Source organism: Rhea pennata, chromosome 13 (assembly GCF_028389875.1).
Source record: "Rhea pennata isolate bPtePen1 chromosome 13, bPtePen1.pri, whole genome shotgun sequence".
NCBI lineage: Eukaryota > Metazoa > Chordata > Aves > Rheiformes > Rheidae > Rhea > Rhea pennata.
In genome coordinates this window covers 567,434-582,966 of record NC_084675.1, presented here as the reverse complement: position 1 = coordinate 582,966, position 15,533 = coordinate 567,434, and the positions used below count along the sequence as shown (strand labels likewise).

Sequence of the window (15,533 nt, the reverse complement as noted above, 5' to 3'; positions counted from 1 at the left end):
CTCACCTTCGGTGACGTACCGCACCGGAGAGGCCGCGCCCCGCGTACAGCAGCGCCACAGGCCAGAGGAAGTGACCGGGAGCTTCTAACCCCACTTACAAGCCGATTCTTATCCAACACCGTTTTGAAATAGCACAGAAGACGCACACAGGGCTGTGCCAGGCCCAAGCACCACCTCCTTCAGCTGCTGGGCCCAGTAAGGTGAACCCTGAGGTGCTAGGCCCAGAAAGGCAGAGGAACAGAGAGGAAGCTCTGGAAAGGGGTTGTTTATTCACTTGGAGAACACTGTACAAATATCACAGCAATTTTCTTTCCTTGCAAAAAGTATAAAAATAATCTTTATATATGAATCAAAGTTCATTTGTTACTGTAAAGTTTCTCTAGATATCTTTTCCAAACATTGTCTAACTGATGGCAAACATTAACACTTCGAAGGAGAGCACAGGTCAGGCAGTACACCAAGAGCTCTAGCTACACGAAAGCCATGGAGCCTAGCTAACACACATGGAGGACCAACAGTCTTCAGGTAGCTTCCATGCAAAAGGAGGGAAGGTTTATGATCTGGTGCATGCAGACTGAAGTTCACTGGGGTGAACTGTGACTGAAGTTCACATGGGGTCCCACACAATCTGTCTCATCAGCACTGGCTGCCCACTGCTGGCAGCTGAACCAGAAAAGGCCCAGTAGTGTCTGTTCCTACTGAATTCACACTTTTCCGAAGAGGATGCCGGTACTTCACAGCAAAACTCAGCCGCCACGAGCTTCCCAAGGAAAGGAACGATTCTTCCGGAGGACTCCCACAAAAAAATATGACAGCACACAGAACCACAGCAGGTTTTGTGGTTTGCATATAGTAGGCAGCTGAGCAGAGAAGTAAAACATCAACTGGTCACATGGCTGGCTGAGAGCTACCTCCCTGCAATGGCAAGCTATGCTTCCTGGTCCAGCTCCCTCTCTGGCAGTTTGCTGAACAGGGAAGATATGACAGCTGCTACCACTGCAATGGCAGGAAGATATACAAAACTAAGACATTCAAATACAGGATATGCCCAAAGACCTAGGCAGGGGGTTGCAAAATACCACAAGCCCATGAGGGCTTTTTACTCCAACAACTAAAATGTATAGGATCCAAGACTGGTATCACCTGATCACCATAAAGACCCTACAGCAGACCTTCCATTACAAAGCAATGAAGAAAAGCTTGGAAAAAAATGATGCAGAGAAAGCATCATGCTAGGCAGCAACCTGCCACAGGATCAGGAATCAGGAGCACGGGTACGGACACTGGAGGAGCAAATTCAAATATACAGAAAGTCTGATCCTGAGCAGATGATAAGAGAGTAAAAGGGAAAAAAAAACCCTACTGTCTGTTCTGACAACATCTATGTAACTTGTCACAGCAAAATACTACTAAATTATTACTGTCTGGTTGCCTTTTAGACAGCTGAAGGCTCAAGTGCAATGGTTGGAAAATACAGCTATTTGCAAATGTGAGCAGGCTCTGATCTACCTAGAGTACCTTACAGACAACAACTGAAGCAGTCTGTTCTTTCAAACATCTCTCCACTCAGAAAAAAAAAATGGCACTCCTTCTTTTAGCCCTGTAGAAGCAGCACACTTGCTGCCCAAGAAGTTGGACCCTCTGGGCTTGTGCATGAGCAAAGCGGTGAACTATACCACTGCAGAAACAGTATTCCTGCCGACAAACAAGCAGGGAAACACTCGCCGAACTCCTGGCTCCTACTAGGAGGCACAGCTGGCTAAAAAAAAGTGCTTTTTACTTGTAAAACATATTAACTTGGTTTGGAATCACTGGAAGAAATGGACACTTTGGTGCCATATTTTTTCCCCCGTTCTCATTCAAAACATAACCACTCCAATCTGAACCGCTCACACTGAAAATCTAGCTAACTACCTCCGGGCTTGTGAACTGACCACAATACTAAGGCTCCTTGTAGCAGCTGGTACCTAGGAGGTGCAAAGTGCATCTAGGATTGCAGGAAATCCAAGACATGCAGATTTGAGGAAGCTTGGATAGGCACATGGGCAAACTCTACAGCTGAACTGGGAACACTCAAACATAGACCCTTTGAATTGAGGCCCAGGATCCAGTGGAGAGACAAGGATACAGCGGAACGAGTTAAGTCAAAAACCTCGCATGTGCAACACAGGGAGAAAAAGAAGCTACAGGGAGGCTCCCAGCCTGCAAGTCCACATCTCTTGGTTTTGAGTCCATATGAAAGCATCTCTGCATTGCTCACTCATCGAGCTCTAGCACAAAAGGAATCCAAAAATAGACACTTTCCAAAGAGTTACAAAATGGTCTGTGTTTGAGAGGCTCACAGCCACACTGAGAAGTCAGAGGTTGAGGACAGGCACATCAAAGAGGTCACAGACGCCTTCACTCTCATCCAGGTTATAGATGTAGTCATGATCTCCAGGAGGAGGAGAGAGGCGGAGCAACGGGGCAAACACTAGGAAAGAGAAATCCTTGGTTACAAAGTTCAGCACTTCCACACCTAGCCAAGAATTTCTGAGGGGCACAGAGCTGTGGGAGCTACTTATGATATAGGGAGGTCACTTCACAGTGACATTGCTTTGAGTTTTCTCTGAATCAGCCTTGCAATGTTGAAGAGGCAAGCTCCTCTAGTTCTCACCCATCTTTCAGGGGCTAACAGGACAGTACAAACTGAGTCTGTGTCCAGAGCCCAAAAAAGATGAGAGTGAGTCTGCAAGCGCAAAGCTCACAGCATGCGTAAAGTCACGCAGGACAGCCTTCCTTCCCCAGAGAGCTTGTAGCATGAGGTAGAAACTCAGAGACTCACCTTCAGATGACATCAGCTCTTCCAGTAACTCAGAGTTCATACATTCTGGGGAGAGAAAAGTATGGTAAACAACTCGCTTTACTTTCCTGGTCTGTGCCTGTGTTGTTTCCCACCCTTCCAAGCCTCTCTTGGTCCTCACCCTTGTTATTATTTCTTTGACTAAGGGAGGGCAGCAGGCGGAGTACATGCAGGCAGTGGCAAAAGAAAGCTTGGGCCTCCTAGCATGAGTAAAGGGAAATCTGTGTCAGACAATTCAAGCAATGTAAAAAGATTCTGCAGGAGATTTCTGCCTGCTTAGCTCAACCGTAAGCAAGTGTTTCATATGATGGGCTATGCCTTATCCCTACACTGCTGTGCTAGTTGATGCAGAAAAAGAACACACCCTCCTTCCAGAAATGCCCCCAAACTCATCCAAAGGAAGCTGTGTGCTTCAATATGCATCTGAAGGTGAGCTGCTAAAGCCTGACACATTAATAGTCCTCAAATACTGACTGGATTTGCTGAAGCGGAGTTGGGAGGAGGGGGGAGAGGGGAGACATTGTTCCATAAGCAGCAGAACTAATTAATTTCCACTCTCCTCCAGATTTGTACCCTTTGTTCCCCTAATTTGCTTCCCTTGTTCAACAGCTATCATGTTGAGCTAATCCAGCAATACACAGAGACAGATTTTCTGGTTGTCTACTACCAAACAGAATGAACAACCCAGCTCTGCTCTCCTTCAATAGGCCACTAACTCTGTTCCCCTCTCTACTGCCCACACAAAATTATTAAAAACTTAATTATGTCTGAAAGGTCATCGTTCCTCCAGTGCAGCTGATCTTGGCTAGGTTCAGGAGGCACTTGAGTGGTAAACAGACAGGCAGCCAAAGCATGTCCAGATCAGTCTCTTCTCTAAGAAACTACGCATTTGAAAACAAGTTTCTCAAAACTCCTCTCGCTTAGCCAAGACAAAATAATGAAGATCTAACTCAGTCTAACTGGACTGATGAGATGCTATCCACACTTGAAATGAGCTTTCACAAAGGAAACTCAAATAAGCCCATTTTAAAGATGCTTATCTACAATAGGCTACTTTTCTAGGGGACAAGAACCTACCTACCTAATTTGATACTGTGAGATGGGAGAATTTCAATGCCAAGTGAATTGACAGATGCATGAAGCATGCTACAAGGCCATTTCTCTGAGCAACAGGGTGTTGCTTTTTTCCAGTCCTGAGCTTTGCCACTCTAGCTGTCACCTCTGTTTTGCAGAGTGCAGCTTCTATGGACAATTCATAATTCAAAAGGAGATCACAGTTAAAATCTCACATTGCCATTTGTATTCTCCTTCACTCTTAGATCTCTACCTTCCCTTTCCGCATTGGTAGGAATAATCCATAAAACAAGATAAACAAACCCGAATGTAGGCAATAAGCATCACCTTTTTCACAGTGTTCATATGGTCACATAGTACAGACAATTTGGGTTAAGCTCTCTCTTCTGCACAGGCCAGAGCCTTGCAGCAGCTTGCAAAGAGTCCAATTTACTCTTAGGATATACTTAATCATTATCATGACCTCATCCACTCTCTACAACAGTGAGTGCTCTGAGCTCTGGGCTGAGCATGTTGAAAGTTGCTCTCCAGACCTCCCTTGAAGCCTGTGCCAGGGCTCCCATCACACAGATCAGAAGGTTATGCAGATGGCATTTGAGATTTTGGAGTTTTTTAAACAAAAGCAATGCTTTCACAAAGCACCTGCTAAAACAGAGGACTAGGGACTCCAGGGAACAGTTCTAACAAACCCTCTCACCTCTGCAAAGTGCCTGTGGGAACTCAGCTCTGCATAACTTCAAGGTTAGAAAGTATTATGTCAAATTCAAAGGAAAAGTCCAAATGTGCAAATTTAGAAGGAAAGAGGGGGAAAAAAATGTTTCCCAAGTCAGGCTTGCATTAGAACAACTTCCATCGCCTCTCCTGCCCTTAGTACCAAAGCCTGTTCCACAATTAGGCAGTGACTCCTAGATGTTCTGTGGACTGAGGCAGAACACCTAACATATATCAGCATCCCCTCCATTACTGCTCCCAAGTTACTAGCATCAACAAAACCACTAAGGGATATTTCAAGGAGAGGAGACTAACTCCCTAGATTATTTGCTTGGATCAGCATTAGGAAGTCTACAGTTGAAACAAAACTAATAGAGATTTTCCTTATAACTACAAATGGTGCAGACAAGATGGAGAAGGATCTCAGGAAACCAGAATACAGATTGGAGTGGGCTTGAGGGCTGGAAAGCCCTCACCTACACACTTCAGGGCAAATTCTGCAGAGGCTGTTGGCACAGGGAGACAGATACATGCAGAATACAGTAGTGTTAAGAGTGTCGATCTACAAGTGAGAGCACCAGCAGCCACTGTTGACCACAAGCACCTTTTGAAGCTACATCCCCAAAACAATCCAAAGCGAAATGAATCAAATGAACTGTCCTGCTTCTGTGGGTAAGTGAGCTCAGAACAAGGCCATGGTCAGGGAAGGAACATACCTCTTGTTGGATCAAACATCTCCGAGAGCTCTTTGGGAAGTTCCAGTACTGAAATACAACAAACCAAATGGTTTGCATCATTACATGAAGAGCCTGACATGTTTTACAACGTAATTGCCTACAGTCCGGCTGTAGTCTCATATTTAGGACCCAAATCATCCTACACCATCCACAAGTTCTGCTTCCATGCACTGTGTCAATTATATCTGCTCAAATGATCAATAAATGCAATAAAATACTTAAGCCTGACTACTTTAAAATATAACTGTAGGAGCCCTGGTACATGAACATGTTAACACAGGCAGCAGCTCTAGAGTAACTGTCCATATCATAGAATCAGTAAGGTTGGAAGGGACCTCTGGAGATCATCTAGTCCAACCTCCCCGCTCAGCAGGGTCACCTAGAGCATGTTAGACAGGGTTGCACCCAGGCGGGCCTTGAATATCTCCAGAGAAGGAGACTCCACAACCTCTCTGGGCAACCTGTTCCAGTGCTCCATCACTCTCATAGTGAAGAAATTCCCCCTCACGTTCAGGCAGAGCTTCCTGTGGTTCAGTTTGTGTCCATTGCCTCTTGTCCTGTCACACAGGACAACTGAAAAGAGTTTGGCCCCGTCCCCTTGACACCCTCCCTTCAGGTACTTACACACATTGATAAGATCCCCTCTCAGGCTTCTCTTCCCCAGGCTACAGAGGCCCAGCTCTCGCAGCTGTTCCTCAGAGGACAGATGCTCCAGCCCTCTGATAATCTTCATAGCCCTATGCTGGACTCTCTCCAGTAGCTCCATGTCTCTCCTGTACTGGGGAGCCCAGATCTGGAGGCAGTACTCGAGATGAGGCCTCACCAGGGCTGAGTAGAGGGGCCGGATCACCTCCCTTGACCTGCTGGCAACAGTCTTCCCAATGCACCCCAGGATATATGCAAGCCTCATGCAGCCTCAGCTTCCATACAACAACTTGATTCATCTTGTGTAGGAGAGGCATGCCTCTAGACAGTCGGTACAGACCCACTGGGATACAACAAGGTATATGTGCATTAAAGGCCTCATTCCACAATCAAGATTACTTCAGAAGTGTGAAGGAAGCACTGCATAAGCTAACATTTGGGCAAGATTCTTTCCTCTAACTGTAACTCCCTAGTCCAGTGTTTCTGCAGTGAAGGCAGACTCCACAGCATCTCCAAGTATACTGCCTTACCCAGCTTCTCTCTGCTTTGGCCAGGCTTCCATAAAGCCTGAATCTTCCTTATTTAAAGGCCACTTCACCTCACTAAGCACATCAGGAAGCTCCCCAAATTTACACTGTGAGACCATTAAGACTGCAGCATCATTAAAGACGAAGCATTCCTCGGTAGAGCAACAAAACAGACATAAGCTTTGCCAGTAAGAAAAAACCTCCTGTGGGTTACAAACGTGCTCCTGGTGAAGGCTGGAAACTCTACAGCTTTACAGAGTCTCAAAACCTGGACTTTGCACTACAGAAGAGGCTGAAAGGGAATAAATTTACATATAACAGCTGAAACACATGTCATGTAGGTGCCCCTGCAGGTATTCTAGTTCTGTACTGTTCCTCAGTACTCTCACACAGGCAGCTCCTTCTCACAGGTCAATGCCTTCTCATCCCTTGCAGAGTCTGCCTGACAGCAAGGGCAAAATGGAGTTCAGCTTGCTTCTGCAGAGCAAGAAGCCTTTCCATCCCTTGCAGCAGCATGCTCTTGGAGCAACAAATGAAACGAGGGTGCATACTCACTTCCTGTGGAATCTGGTTTGATCGGCTCAAAGGAGGTAGAGGGGTTGGTTAGGATGGAGCCACTGTCCAGTGAGGCAGAAGACTGCAGTGGCTGAGTATCTAACCCAGCTGTCTGGCTGGCCGGTGCAGACATAGAGCTGAGAGGGTCAAAGTCACCACTGTTCTTGGACTCTGCCACTGACACACTGCATTCTGGAGAAAGTCATAGACACACACAAATGTTATCTCCGAGAGATCCACCCTGCCAGCCCCAAAGCAAGCAACCACAGCACAGATCAAACCCTCACTGGCAATGCTGACCAAGCAGACAGCTGTATGGCAAGAAGGTGGCTTTTTCTCTTTCTCCCAGGTCCTGCAGCAGCTCTGCTTGGAGAGCAGTCTTCATGATGCCAAGCTGCGCATGAACCAAGAGCACATTCTCACAGCAATTAACACAAGTCACACATCAATCACACCAGAAGCATGGCCAACAGATGATGGGAAGTTGTTATTCTCCTGTTTGGGGCAGAGACTGCACCTGGAACACTGTGTCCAGCTTTGACCACCCTCCAATTCAGGAAGGCCATCAGAAGATCCAGCTAAGGGTTGCCAGAATGGCTGGAGTTTGAGGAACATGGCCAATGAAGAGTAATGGCAACTGGGCTTACAAAGTCTGGCAAGAAGAGGCTAAGGGCAATGTAATAGCAGCTTACAGCTTCCTGAGGGGCAGTTACAAAGAGGATGGAGCCAACTTCTCATTGGTGTCAAATGATATAATGAGGACAACAGACACCTTGGCAGATTCAGACATCAGGATCCCATATTTGTCCCCTCACCTGTGCTAGTAGCTTTCTGTGTGGGAGGGCTGTGGTCCTGAGTGCTGGTAGGTGTTGGTGTGGAGGGCTGGGTGCTGCTGGGAACAGATGCCTCATGGAAGTGGGCAAGCGGTGGTATCTGTGGTTTTGAGGGCATAACTGGCTGGCACTGAATGAGGTCTTCAGGGGGAGGGACAGGTAGCACTACGGGAGGAGAACTCCAAGCATCTTTGTTTACTAAGAGGACATCAATTGGACCACTTGTGCTCTTCAGATGGATCTGATATTTCTTCTGCCCATTCATGCCCTGAAGAAGGCCAGAAGCAAAACACACAGACATACATTACTAGAATAGGAATTTTCCAGAGGCACAGTATGCTGTCCAGACACCCCAGGACAGTTCTCTCAGAGGTTCTCCCCAACTCCCAGAACTACCCTTCCCTCTGGTGCTCCTGCAATTACTCAGGTACTTCTAAACAGAACTGACAATTACTTAATACTCAGGGCTGGCCTTGGGCTTGCCCATTCTTCCAACACCATCACATCCACCAACAACAACTCTCAGCCTGTTCCATCCAGCAACCCTCCCCACCTGCTCACTTCCCATATATCCATCACTCACCTCAGGGATGGGAACCTCTAAACGCGTGCCTGACGGGGCTCGAATTGCAAGGAGGGTATCTCCTGTGAAAACAGGCTGGTCAGCATTCAGCAGGCACAAACTATTATGCTGACACAGAGCTCCTCCTGAAAGCCCTCTCTACTATCTACCAGTGACACCAGAGGCATCCTCAGCCATCTGATCCCCTGCACTTCCCACACTTCCACTGCATCCTTAATAATACAACACAGATGAAAAACCTCCACTCCACACTGGAGTTCACATTTGAAAAGGGAAACATGAACAAAGAAATACCAGTGCCATGGACGCTAGCCATATTTAGCCTAAGCAGTCCAACGTGAAAGCTGCTAACATATGAACTTTTGTGTGGTTAGTATTCATGTCTCTACACTTCACTAGTATTTTGCATTAAACTTCACTTGATCATTAACACAAAAGATCTCCAGAGTGATGAGAAAGAATGGACACCAGAAGAATTTCCAGCAGGAAATTAAAGGTCAGAGCAACAGAAGATACAAGGATTAAAACTACCATAAGATTTCACAGTAAGATGGGATTCCTTTAACAAACTATACTTTAAAAATGCTATAAGTTGTTAAAAATCTACAATAAAGCTCAAAGATACGAGCTAAAGCTTTAAGAACTGTTAGCTCAACAATACAGGCATTGCATTTCTATTTTCCTTTATAGCTAAGTCTCAATTTTGCAAAATAAACAATGTATGCATCTCACTTCCTCTTTGACTCTGCAACTGCAGAATATATTACAGTAACAGATGGGAAAAATGTATGTCCCAGTCATTAAAAAATTAACACATCCTTACTATTTTTTTAATCCAAATAATGAATACATATTTGAGAAAAGGCCAAGCATGGAAATCTTCAAGCCATAACTCATTTTGAGAAAGTGAGTTCAATAGCTGTCAATCACAAAAAAAAAGTCTCTCCAAGAAGATTCAGATACACTATAATTAAGTCATATACCCAGTAAGTCACATATTCATACAGCAAAACCAGGCATACAGTGAACAGCCAAGAAGAAAACCTGTACCAAGCTGCTGCTACAGAAGAAATTCAGATCTGCCATCTAATCTGCTCCTCACATTTTGGTGAAGTCTAGCTTCAGATGTAAACTGACTTAGAAAAACAGGTGCAATAAAATGCAAAACAATCAACCAAGCAATAGGCTGTCTGCGGGTCTCCAGTGAACTCCTTCAGTCTTACAAATGACCTGGCCCCAAGCACTGTCAAACTGAAAACACAGTACCTACCCCAAAGAAGCACTAACTTAAACCACAAGAAACAGTAAAGCAAGGAGTGGCATGCACAAGCTACTGGCAGGAACTTGTGGAGACTAAAACCTGGGAAACAAGGGAAGCACAGAAAGGCAAAGAAGAAAAACATAAGAACTAACAAAGAGTAGAGTGACAAAATAGCCCGGGAAGAGATTAAAAGAATCAGACATGGGCGAGATTATGCATGGCTGGGGCAAGCAGGGTAAGTAGCTTCAATTCATATGCTTTTATGCAAGCAACCAGATGCAGGTTGCCTGTAGTCAGGAGAGGGCAGGTGTTCACTGAAGCAGAAAGAAGCTGCAACTCTACACCACCATTGCTAGCAAGCACAGTTTATGTGCTGCAGGCTGACATATTGCACAGTGGCCATAGTTAGGGGGGTTTGTTTCTTGAGGGTTTTTTTTGTTTGTTTTTTGTCCTGCAGCCAGAATACAATTGCCAGCAGAGAAGAAACAGAGACTCCTGTTGGTTTTCTTCAGTTATGTCCCACAGAGATGGAGCATATGGCTATTTACACAAGACCTTGCAAAAGTTGCAAGGCAGCACACAATGGACCACGGTCACAGTATGTGACATATCCCTGCTGCCCTACTCTTTACTATCTCCTCTTCACATTCTTCTGGGGAGAGGACAGGATGCAGCAGAGGAACACACTTTTTCCACTATTTTCCTGCTTACATCCAGATTTCTACCTTACAGTAAAACATTGCTCCCTATAAGAATATCATCTACCCAAGCCCTCAAAATAAAAGGCTTGTAACATGCTTGCAACATAACATACATAAGAAAATAAAGAAATGTAGAAATAGAAGGAAGCGTCATGTGCAAAGGCTCTGGACAGTAAGCATCACAAGCACAGTGATACCCAGCAGAAAGATCTCCTAAGACTGTCTCAAGAACAGCTGATACACTCCTTCAAATATGAGCGCAATTAAATCTTCTGCCCCCTCAGCACCACTCTGATGGCAATGAGAAAGCTAAAGCTCAATGGTACATAAACCACAGCATGAGTTCAGAGCTTGTACTACATTTTCCTTGATGCTGTTTGGCAGTCCATGTTGGAACCTAAGCCAAGGTCCACTGGCTTCTTTTTCCTGAGAAAAGGAGAGCACCAGGGATAGACTGAGGAGACAAACATCTTTATTATGCAGCATTATTTCCTCACCTGTGAAGCACTTGCAGATATCTTCATGCGTCACATATGCTAATGTTTCCAGAGTTAAGGAGAAAGGCTACAGTTTCCTGTGAAGGCAGAACTCAAAGGGCACCTGATGTTTCCTTCCTGAGCCAAAGAAACAGCATTCCTAGAAGGCTCTCCATGCCATCCTCTGAAGTGGTCTGAAGGTGAGGTCTGCAAGCTCCATACTTGTCAGATCTGATACCCTAAGAGGACAGAAAAGCCGCAACAGCAGCATCACACACATCCATGGCTCAAAGAGGAAGAGAGTTCTCATCAGTACCAACATCATCAGCCCCAGGGAACTTCAAGAAACCAGACAAGACTCATGGATGCACAATGAGCTCACCATCTCATAGTGCTGTGTGCACTGCAGGGGAAGCTGTTTCCTATGCCAGAAAGGGTCACTCTGCTTGCAAAGCAAGACACTGCTCTTTGACCCTTTCAGCACAGATCCTCTAGAAACATAAGGTCATCACCACTACCTCCCCACTCTGAGCAAGGCAGTCTGCCAACTAAGCCCTCACATCTTTACTTTCCAGCCCAGCAAAGAGATGGAGTAATCAGTGCACACAAAGGATATCGACTGTTCTGCACGTCTTCTGTAACATTTTTGATGCTCTGTTGGACCCACATCTTCTGCTGCTCCAGCTCCTGTTCCCGCTGCTCCAGGTCTTCTATATCTGCCTTCAGCTCGATAAGTTTGTGAGCTATTTCACGTGTGTTGCAGCCAGGACCCACCCCTCTGTGCAATGTAAAAACATACATCAGTGTCTTGAGCCATCCAAAGCAACTCCAACATTTCTCAGACACCTTGCTGCCACCTCTACCATATGGCAAGCTTGAATCTCCTAGAAAGTTTTACCTGTACCTGCCCTACATCCCTCCTAGCACAGCAACATTTAGTGCATCCTCCCACAGGCTAGCAGGACTCTCTCCCTCCCCAGTGCCACAGCATGCATCTTTTCTAATCCAAAGCAATACAAACATTTAATTTGTACCCAAATAACAGCTCTACTAGAAAAGCAACATGTCACACGTACTTCAGCTTTCCTCATCACTACCATCAGCACAGCTCAGCTGGTGGAAGTATAAGCATACCTTTGAGGTAGCTTGCTCTGAGCAGGGCATTTTAATCACAATGTCATTTAGACAACAGCCACATGAAGCCCTGCTTTCCTGCTTGGGGAAGAGACAGCTGTGAGATAGGACCTTGATCTAAAAGGGACCTATGAACAATTTAGTCTTCTCTGTCACTCACTTCCATTGGATACTGTTCTTCGATTTCTTCTCGATCAGCCCAATGCCTTCCAGGACGTTTGTGATATCGTATATTCGTCGTTTCTGCCGCACTGCCAACGTATCTGCAGCCTGCAGAAAAGTTGAAGTCTTAACTCCAAACTCTCAGCCACACTCCCCACCTCATGCCTCTTTTGCCCCAGTGCCTCAAACTACAAAGCTATGTTCTTAATGTCATTGCAATTATCAGAAGCAGCCACTGCCCCTTGCCCCTTTATTCTTTTTCTTACCACCCAGCAACCTTTCAATTAATCACAAATCAAATTCCAGCCACTTCACTTAGGACTGGTGCAAAAATCATTGTTCCTCAGCAGCAAAGCTGTGCTAAAAGATACTAGTCTGACAGCCTAAAAAAAAAAAAAAGGAAATCAGCACTTGTTCAGTGTAAGAGAGATGGGAATGGAAAGAAGGAAGAGAGATGGCTGTACAAATGACTGCTATTCAGTGGATATTCAAAAGGCCTTTTCTATCTAAATCTCCTGTCATTTGGTAGAAAGAATTGATACCTTCTCAAAAGGCAGATTTCTTTATACGAAAAACTCTCCACTGGGGGAAGAATATGGTTGTAAGAATGCAGCTCCTGAGCAACCCTTCAACTTCCATGCCTTGCTTATGGCTGTTTGCCCTGAGGTTCTACTACCACAGTTCTCTTCAGCGTTCTGCATACATCAGGCAATGCTGAGCCTCTTGTTTCCACCTCCACAGGGCAACTTAGCACCACATTTAGCTGGCATGCTAAAATAATGTGAATGGCACTGTATACAGAACAGCTTAACACAGAAACTACTTTCCCCTTTCACACACCTTCACCGTAATGACGAGAGCTTCAGAGACCCTACATGGCAGTACTGCTCAAATCACACTGACAAATATGAATCCCACTTACATAGATTTTGAGCAAGAAAATACTGCTCTTCTGACAAAATCCAAAGAGTTGACAATTTGCCATTGCAGAGGACTAGAGTCTACAATCAGAAGACGCCTCCCAGCCTTCCATTTTTGTGCATTCCCACACCTGACTGGAGCCTATAGAGAGGCTATCAGAGTGAACTCACACACATAGCCACATAAGAGATATTGGTATAAACCACACTGAAGGAACTTCATACGCAGAGGAGGCCTAGGTATAAGTGTTGTATTTTTCATTGAGTTAATTTCTCTAGACACAGATCTTTAAAATGCTTGAGAGAGATACATTTGCTGAACACTTCTCCCTAGTGTAAGGATATCAGGGTGCAGTCCTTGGCAGAGATGAATCTGATTTCACTTGCCTTCCTGCTGCATATTAGAGAATCAAAATACAGTAAGGAACAACAGTTTCTCCATTTCGATAGCTCTTAGATGAAGCACTATAGGAATCTATCGTTAGTGTTTGAGTTCAAACAGCAGCTTGAGGAGAGTGGAGCACCACACAACAGAACATGAGGCAAAAAGCATGTTAGACTGAACAGCACCTGCATCTGGCCTTCTAAAAACCTGGCAAATAACATGGAAGACAACAGGATAGCCAAAAACAGTTCAAACAGAAACACAAACGCTGAGTAATGAGAACTACTTTGAAGGAAACAGCAGCAGCAAATGCTACACTGTAACGGCAGGCGTACAGCCACCTCTGCATACTCTGATTGCAGTCTGGTAGCCCTGCCGCATCCCCAGGTGTTCCTGGGGACTCTGCTCCCAGTCTGAGCTCTGCCTAGTGAGGGAGCCACATCTCCCTAGATGTACTCCACAAGAGACCGCCACTTCTACACTCTCCCCCCAAAAGGGGCTTCACCATCTAGAGAACCGGCCACCTCCCGGCTTGCCGGAGTTTAGCTCAGCTGCGCCCGCAGAAGTTCAAGCAGAAGGTTCCCGACTCCCAGCACCGGTGGAGCGCCCCTTGATCCCAGCCCCAGTGTGGCAGGGCAGGAGGGCCCTCACCACCCGCCGGCAGCCCCCGCACCAGCTTGAGATCGAGCACGCCGTCCTTGGCCTCCTGCAGCAGCGAAACAAATTTGGTGGTCAGTAGCCCCAGGCTCTTCTCATGCCGGCTCGGCGCCCCCGCAGCCCCGCTCCCGCTCCCGCTCCCACCCCCAGGGGGCTGCGGCCCACACTCCGCCATCTGCCCGCCGCCGGCTCCAGCCCCGCCGCGCTTCCGCTTCTGGGCCGCGGGGCATGACGGGAACTTCCGTTCCGGGCTGGCCTGAGGGGAGGGGGCAGGGAGGCTCGCGGCGGGCATGCGCGTGCGCGCGACGCGGAGCTGGGGTACGTGGGCGGGTGGCCGCCTGGGGCGGCTGCTGCCGCCTAGCGGGCAAGGCTGGCGTCGGACACGACGCTCCCGGAGACGCGCCCTTCCACCCGCCGCTCTCGCGCCCTCAGCCGGGGTGCTAATACACACGTTAAGCAGTGTTGGCCCCAGTGCCAGCCATGGAGGAACACCACAAGAGTTCGGTGGCCAGCTGGCCTTTGTGCCGCTGGAGACAACTCTTGGAGCCCAGGGGCATCTTGGTGCCATATTTACACGGGTTTTGCAGGTTTGCTGCTGGATATTAGGCCTTTCCCTCAAACTTCATGGCAGCTTTGGCATTTTGGGAGCCTTTGTTGAGGAGCCTGTTACATTTAGTTTGGCAGTTGCAGTAGGTTATGAAGTAGGTATCTCTGCCGTATACCCTGCCTTTAAATGATGCCTTGGATGGCTGAGATTTGACCCTTTCCCCCTTTCCCCCTGAAAGTCCCACTGACGAGTTCTGTCAGGCTGTCTTTATCCAGGCTACTGGTGATAGTTTTGTTTCCAGAGATGTGTAGGGCAGCCATCTTCCCTGGGCAGATTGTCTGGGATCCCTGGAGCTCTTTTTCAAAACTGGCTGTGCATTTACCCCCTCCCAGTCCTGTGGTACCAAAGTAAAAAGTACACACTACAGTTAAGAGTTCAGCAAGTTCATACTTGGGCTCTTTAGACCTCCTGGGTGTATTGTATTTGTGTGCTCTGAAATTTGTCCTGGTCCTTGCATTGGAAGTGAATCTTCCACCCAAGCCCTGCAAAGGTGTTTTGTGGCATGGGGACATCTCCAAGTCCCTCCTTAGCAACCATGGATGGGAACAGTTCATCCGGCTTCCTTGTGCTCTCATTTCTGAGTGCAGCTGTTACATACAGACCTTTTCCTGACCATACAGACTTCCGGTATGCTCCTGCTACAGAGACAGAAAACATAATGAGAATACAGCCTCCACTCACACTGCCCAGGCAGGTGCACTCCCTTGGGCACTGGATAACAAT

General features: G+C 46.7%; 1 protein-coding gene across 2 annotated transcripts; it reads right to left on the bottom strand.

The window, feature by feature from the left end:
* Positions 1–202: 202 nt before the first annotated feature.
* E2F4 (E2F transcription factor 4) lies at positions 203–14,402 on the bottom strand. 2 transcript variants are annotated; one of them, XM_062586681.1, is made up of 11 exons: positions 14,348–14,390; positions 14,220–14,252; positions 12,240–12,349; positions 11,562–11,723; positions 10,967–11,010; positions 8,508–8,569; positions 7,907–8,192; positions 7,092–7,283; positions 5,344–5,391; positions 2,825–2,869; positions 204–2,473 (listed from the first exon to the last, which is right to left on the bottom strand). In XM_062586681.1, exons 4-11 carry the CDS (start codon positions 11,612–11,614, stop codon positions 2,358–2,360), a joined length of 846 nt encoding a protein of 281 aa, XP_062442665.1. In that variant the 5' UTR covers positions 11,615–11,723; positions 12,240–12,349; positions 14,220–14,252; positions 14,348–14,390; the 3' UTR covers positions 204–2,357. The 2 variants fall into 2 exon arrangements, with proteins under 2 accessions (XP_062442664.1, XP_062442665.1); XM_062586680.1 differs by having other exon boundaries at positions 203–2,473; positions 14,220–14,402.
* Positions 14,403–15,533: the final 1,131 nt, after the last annotated feature.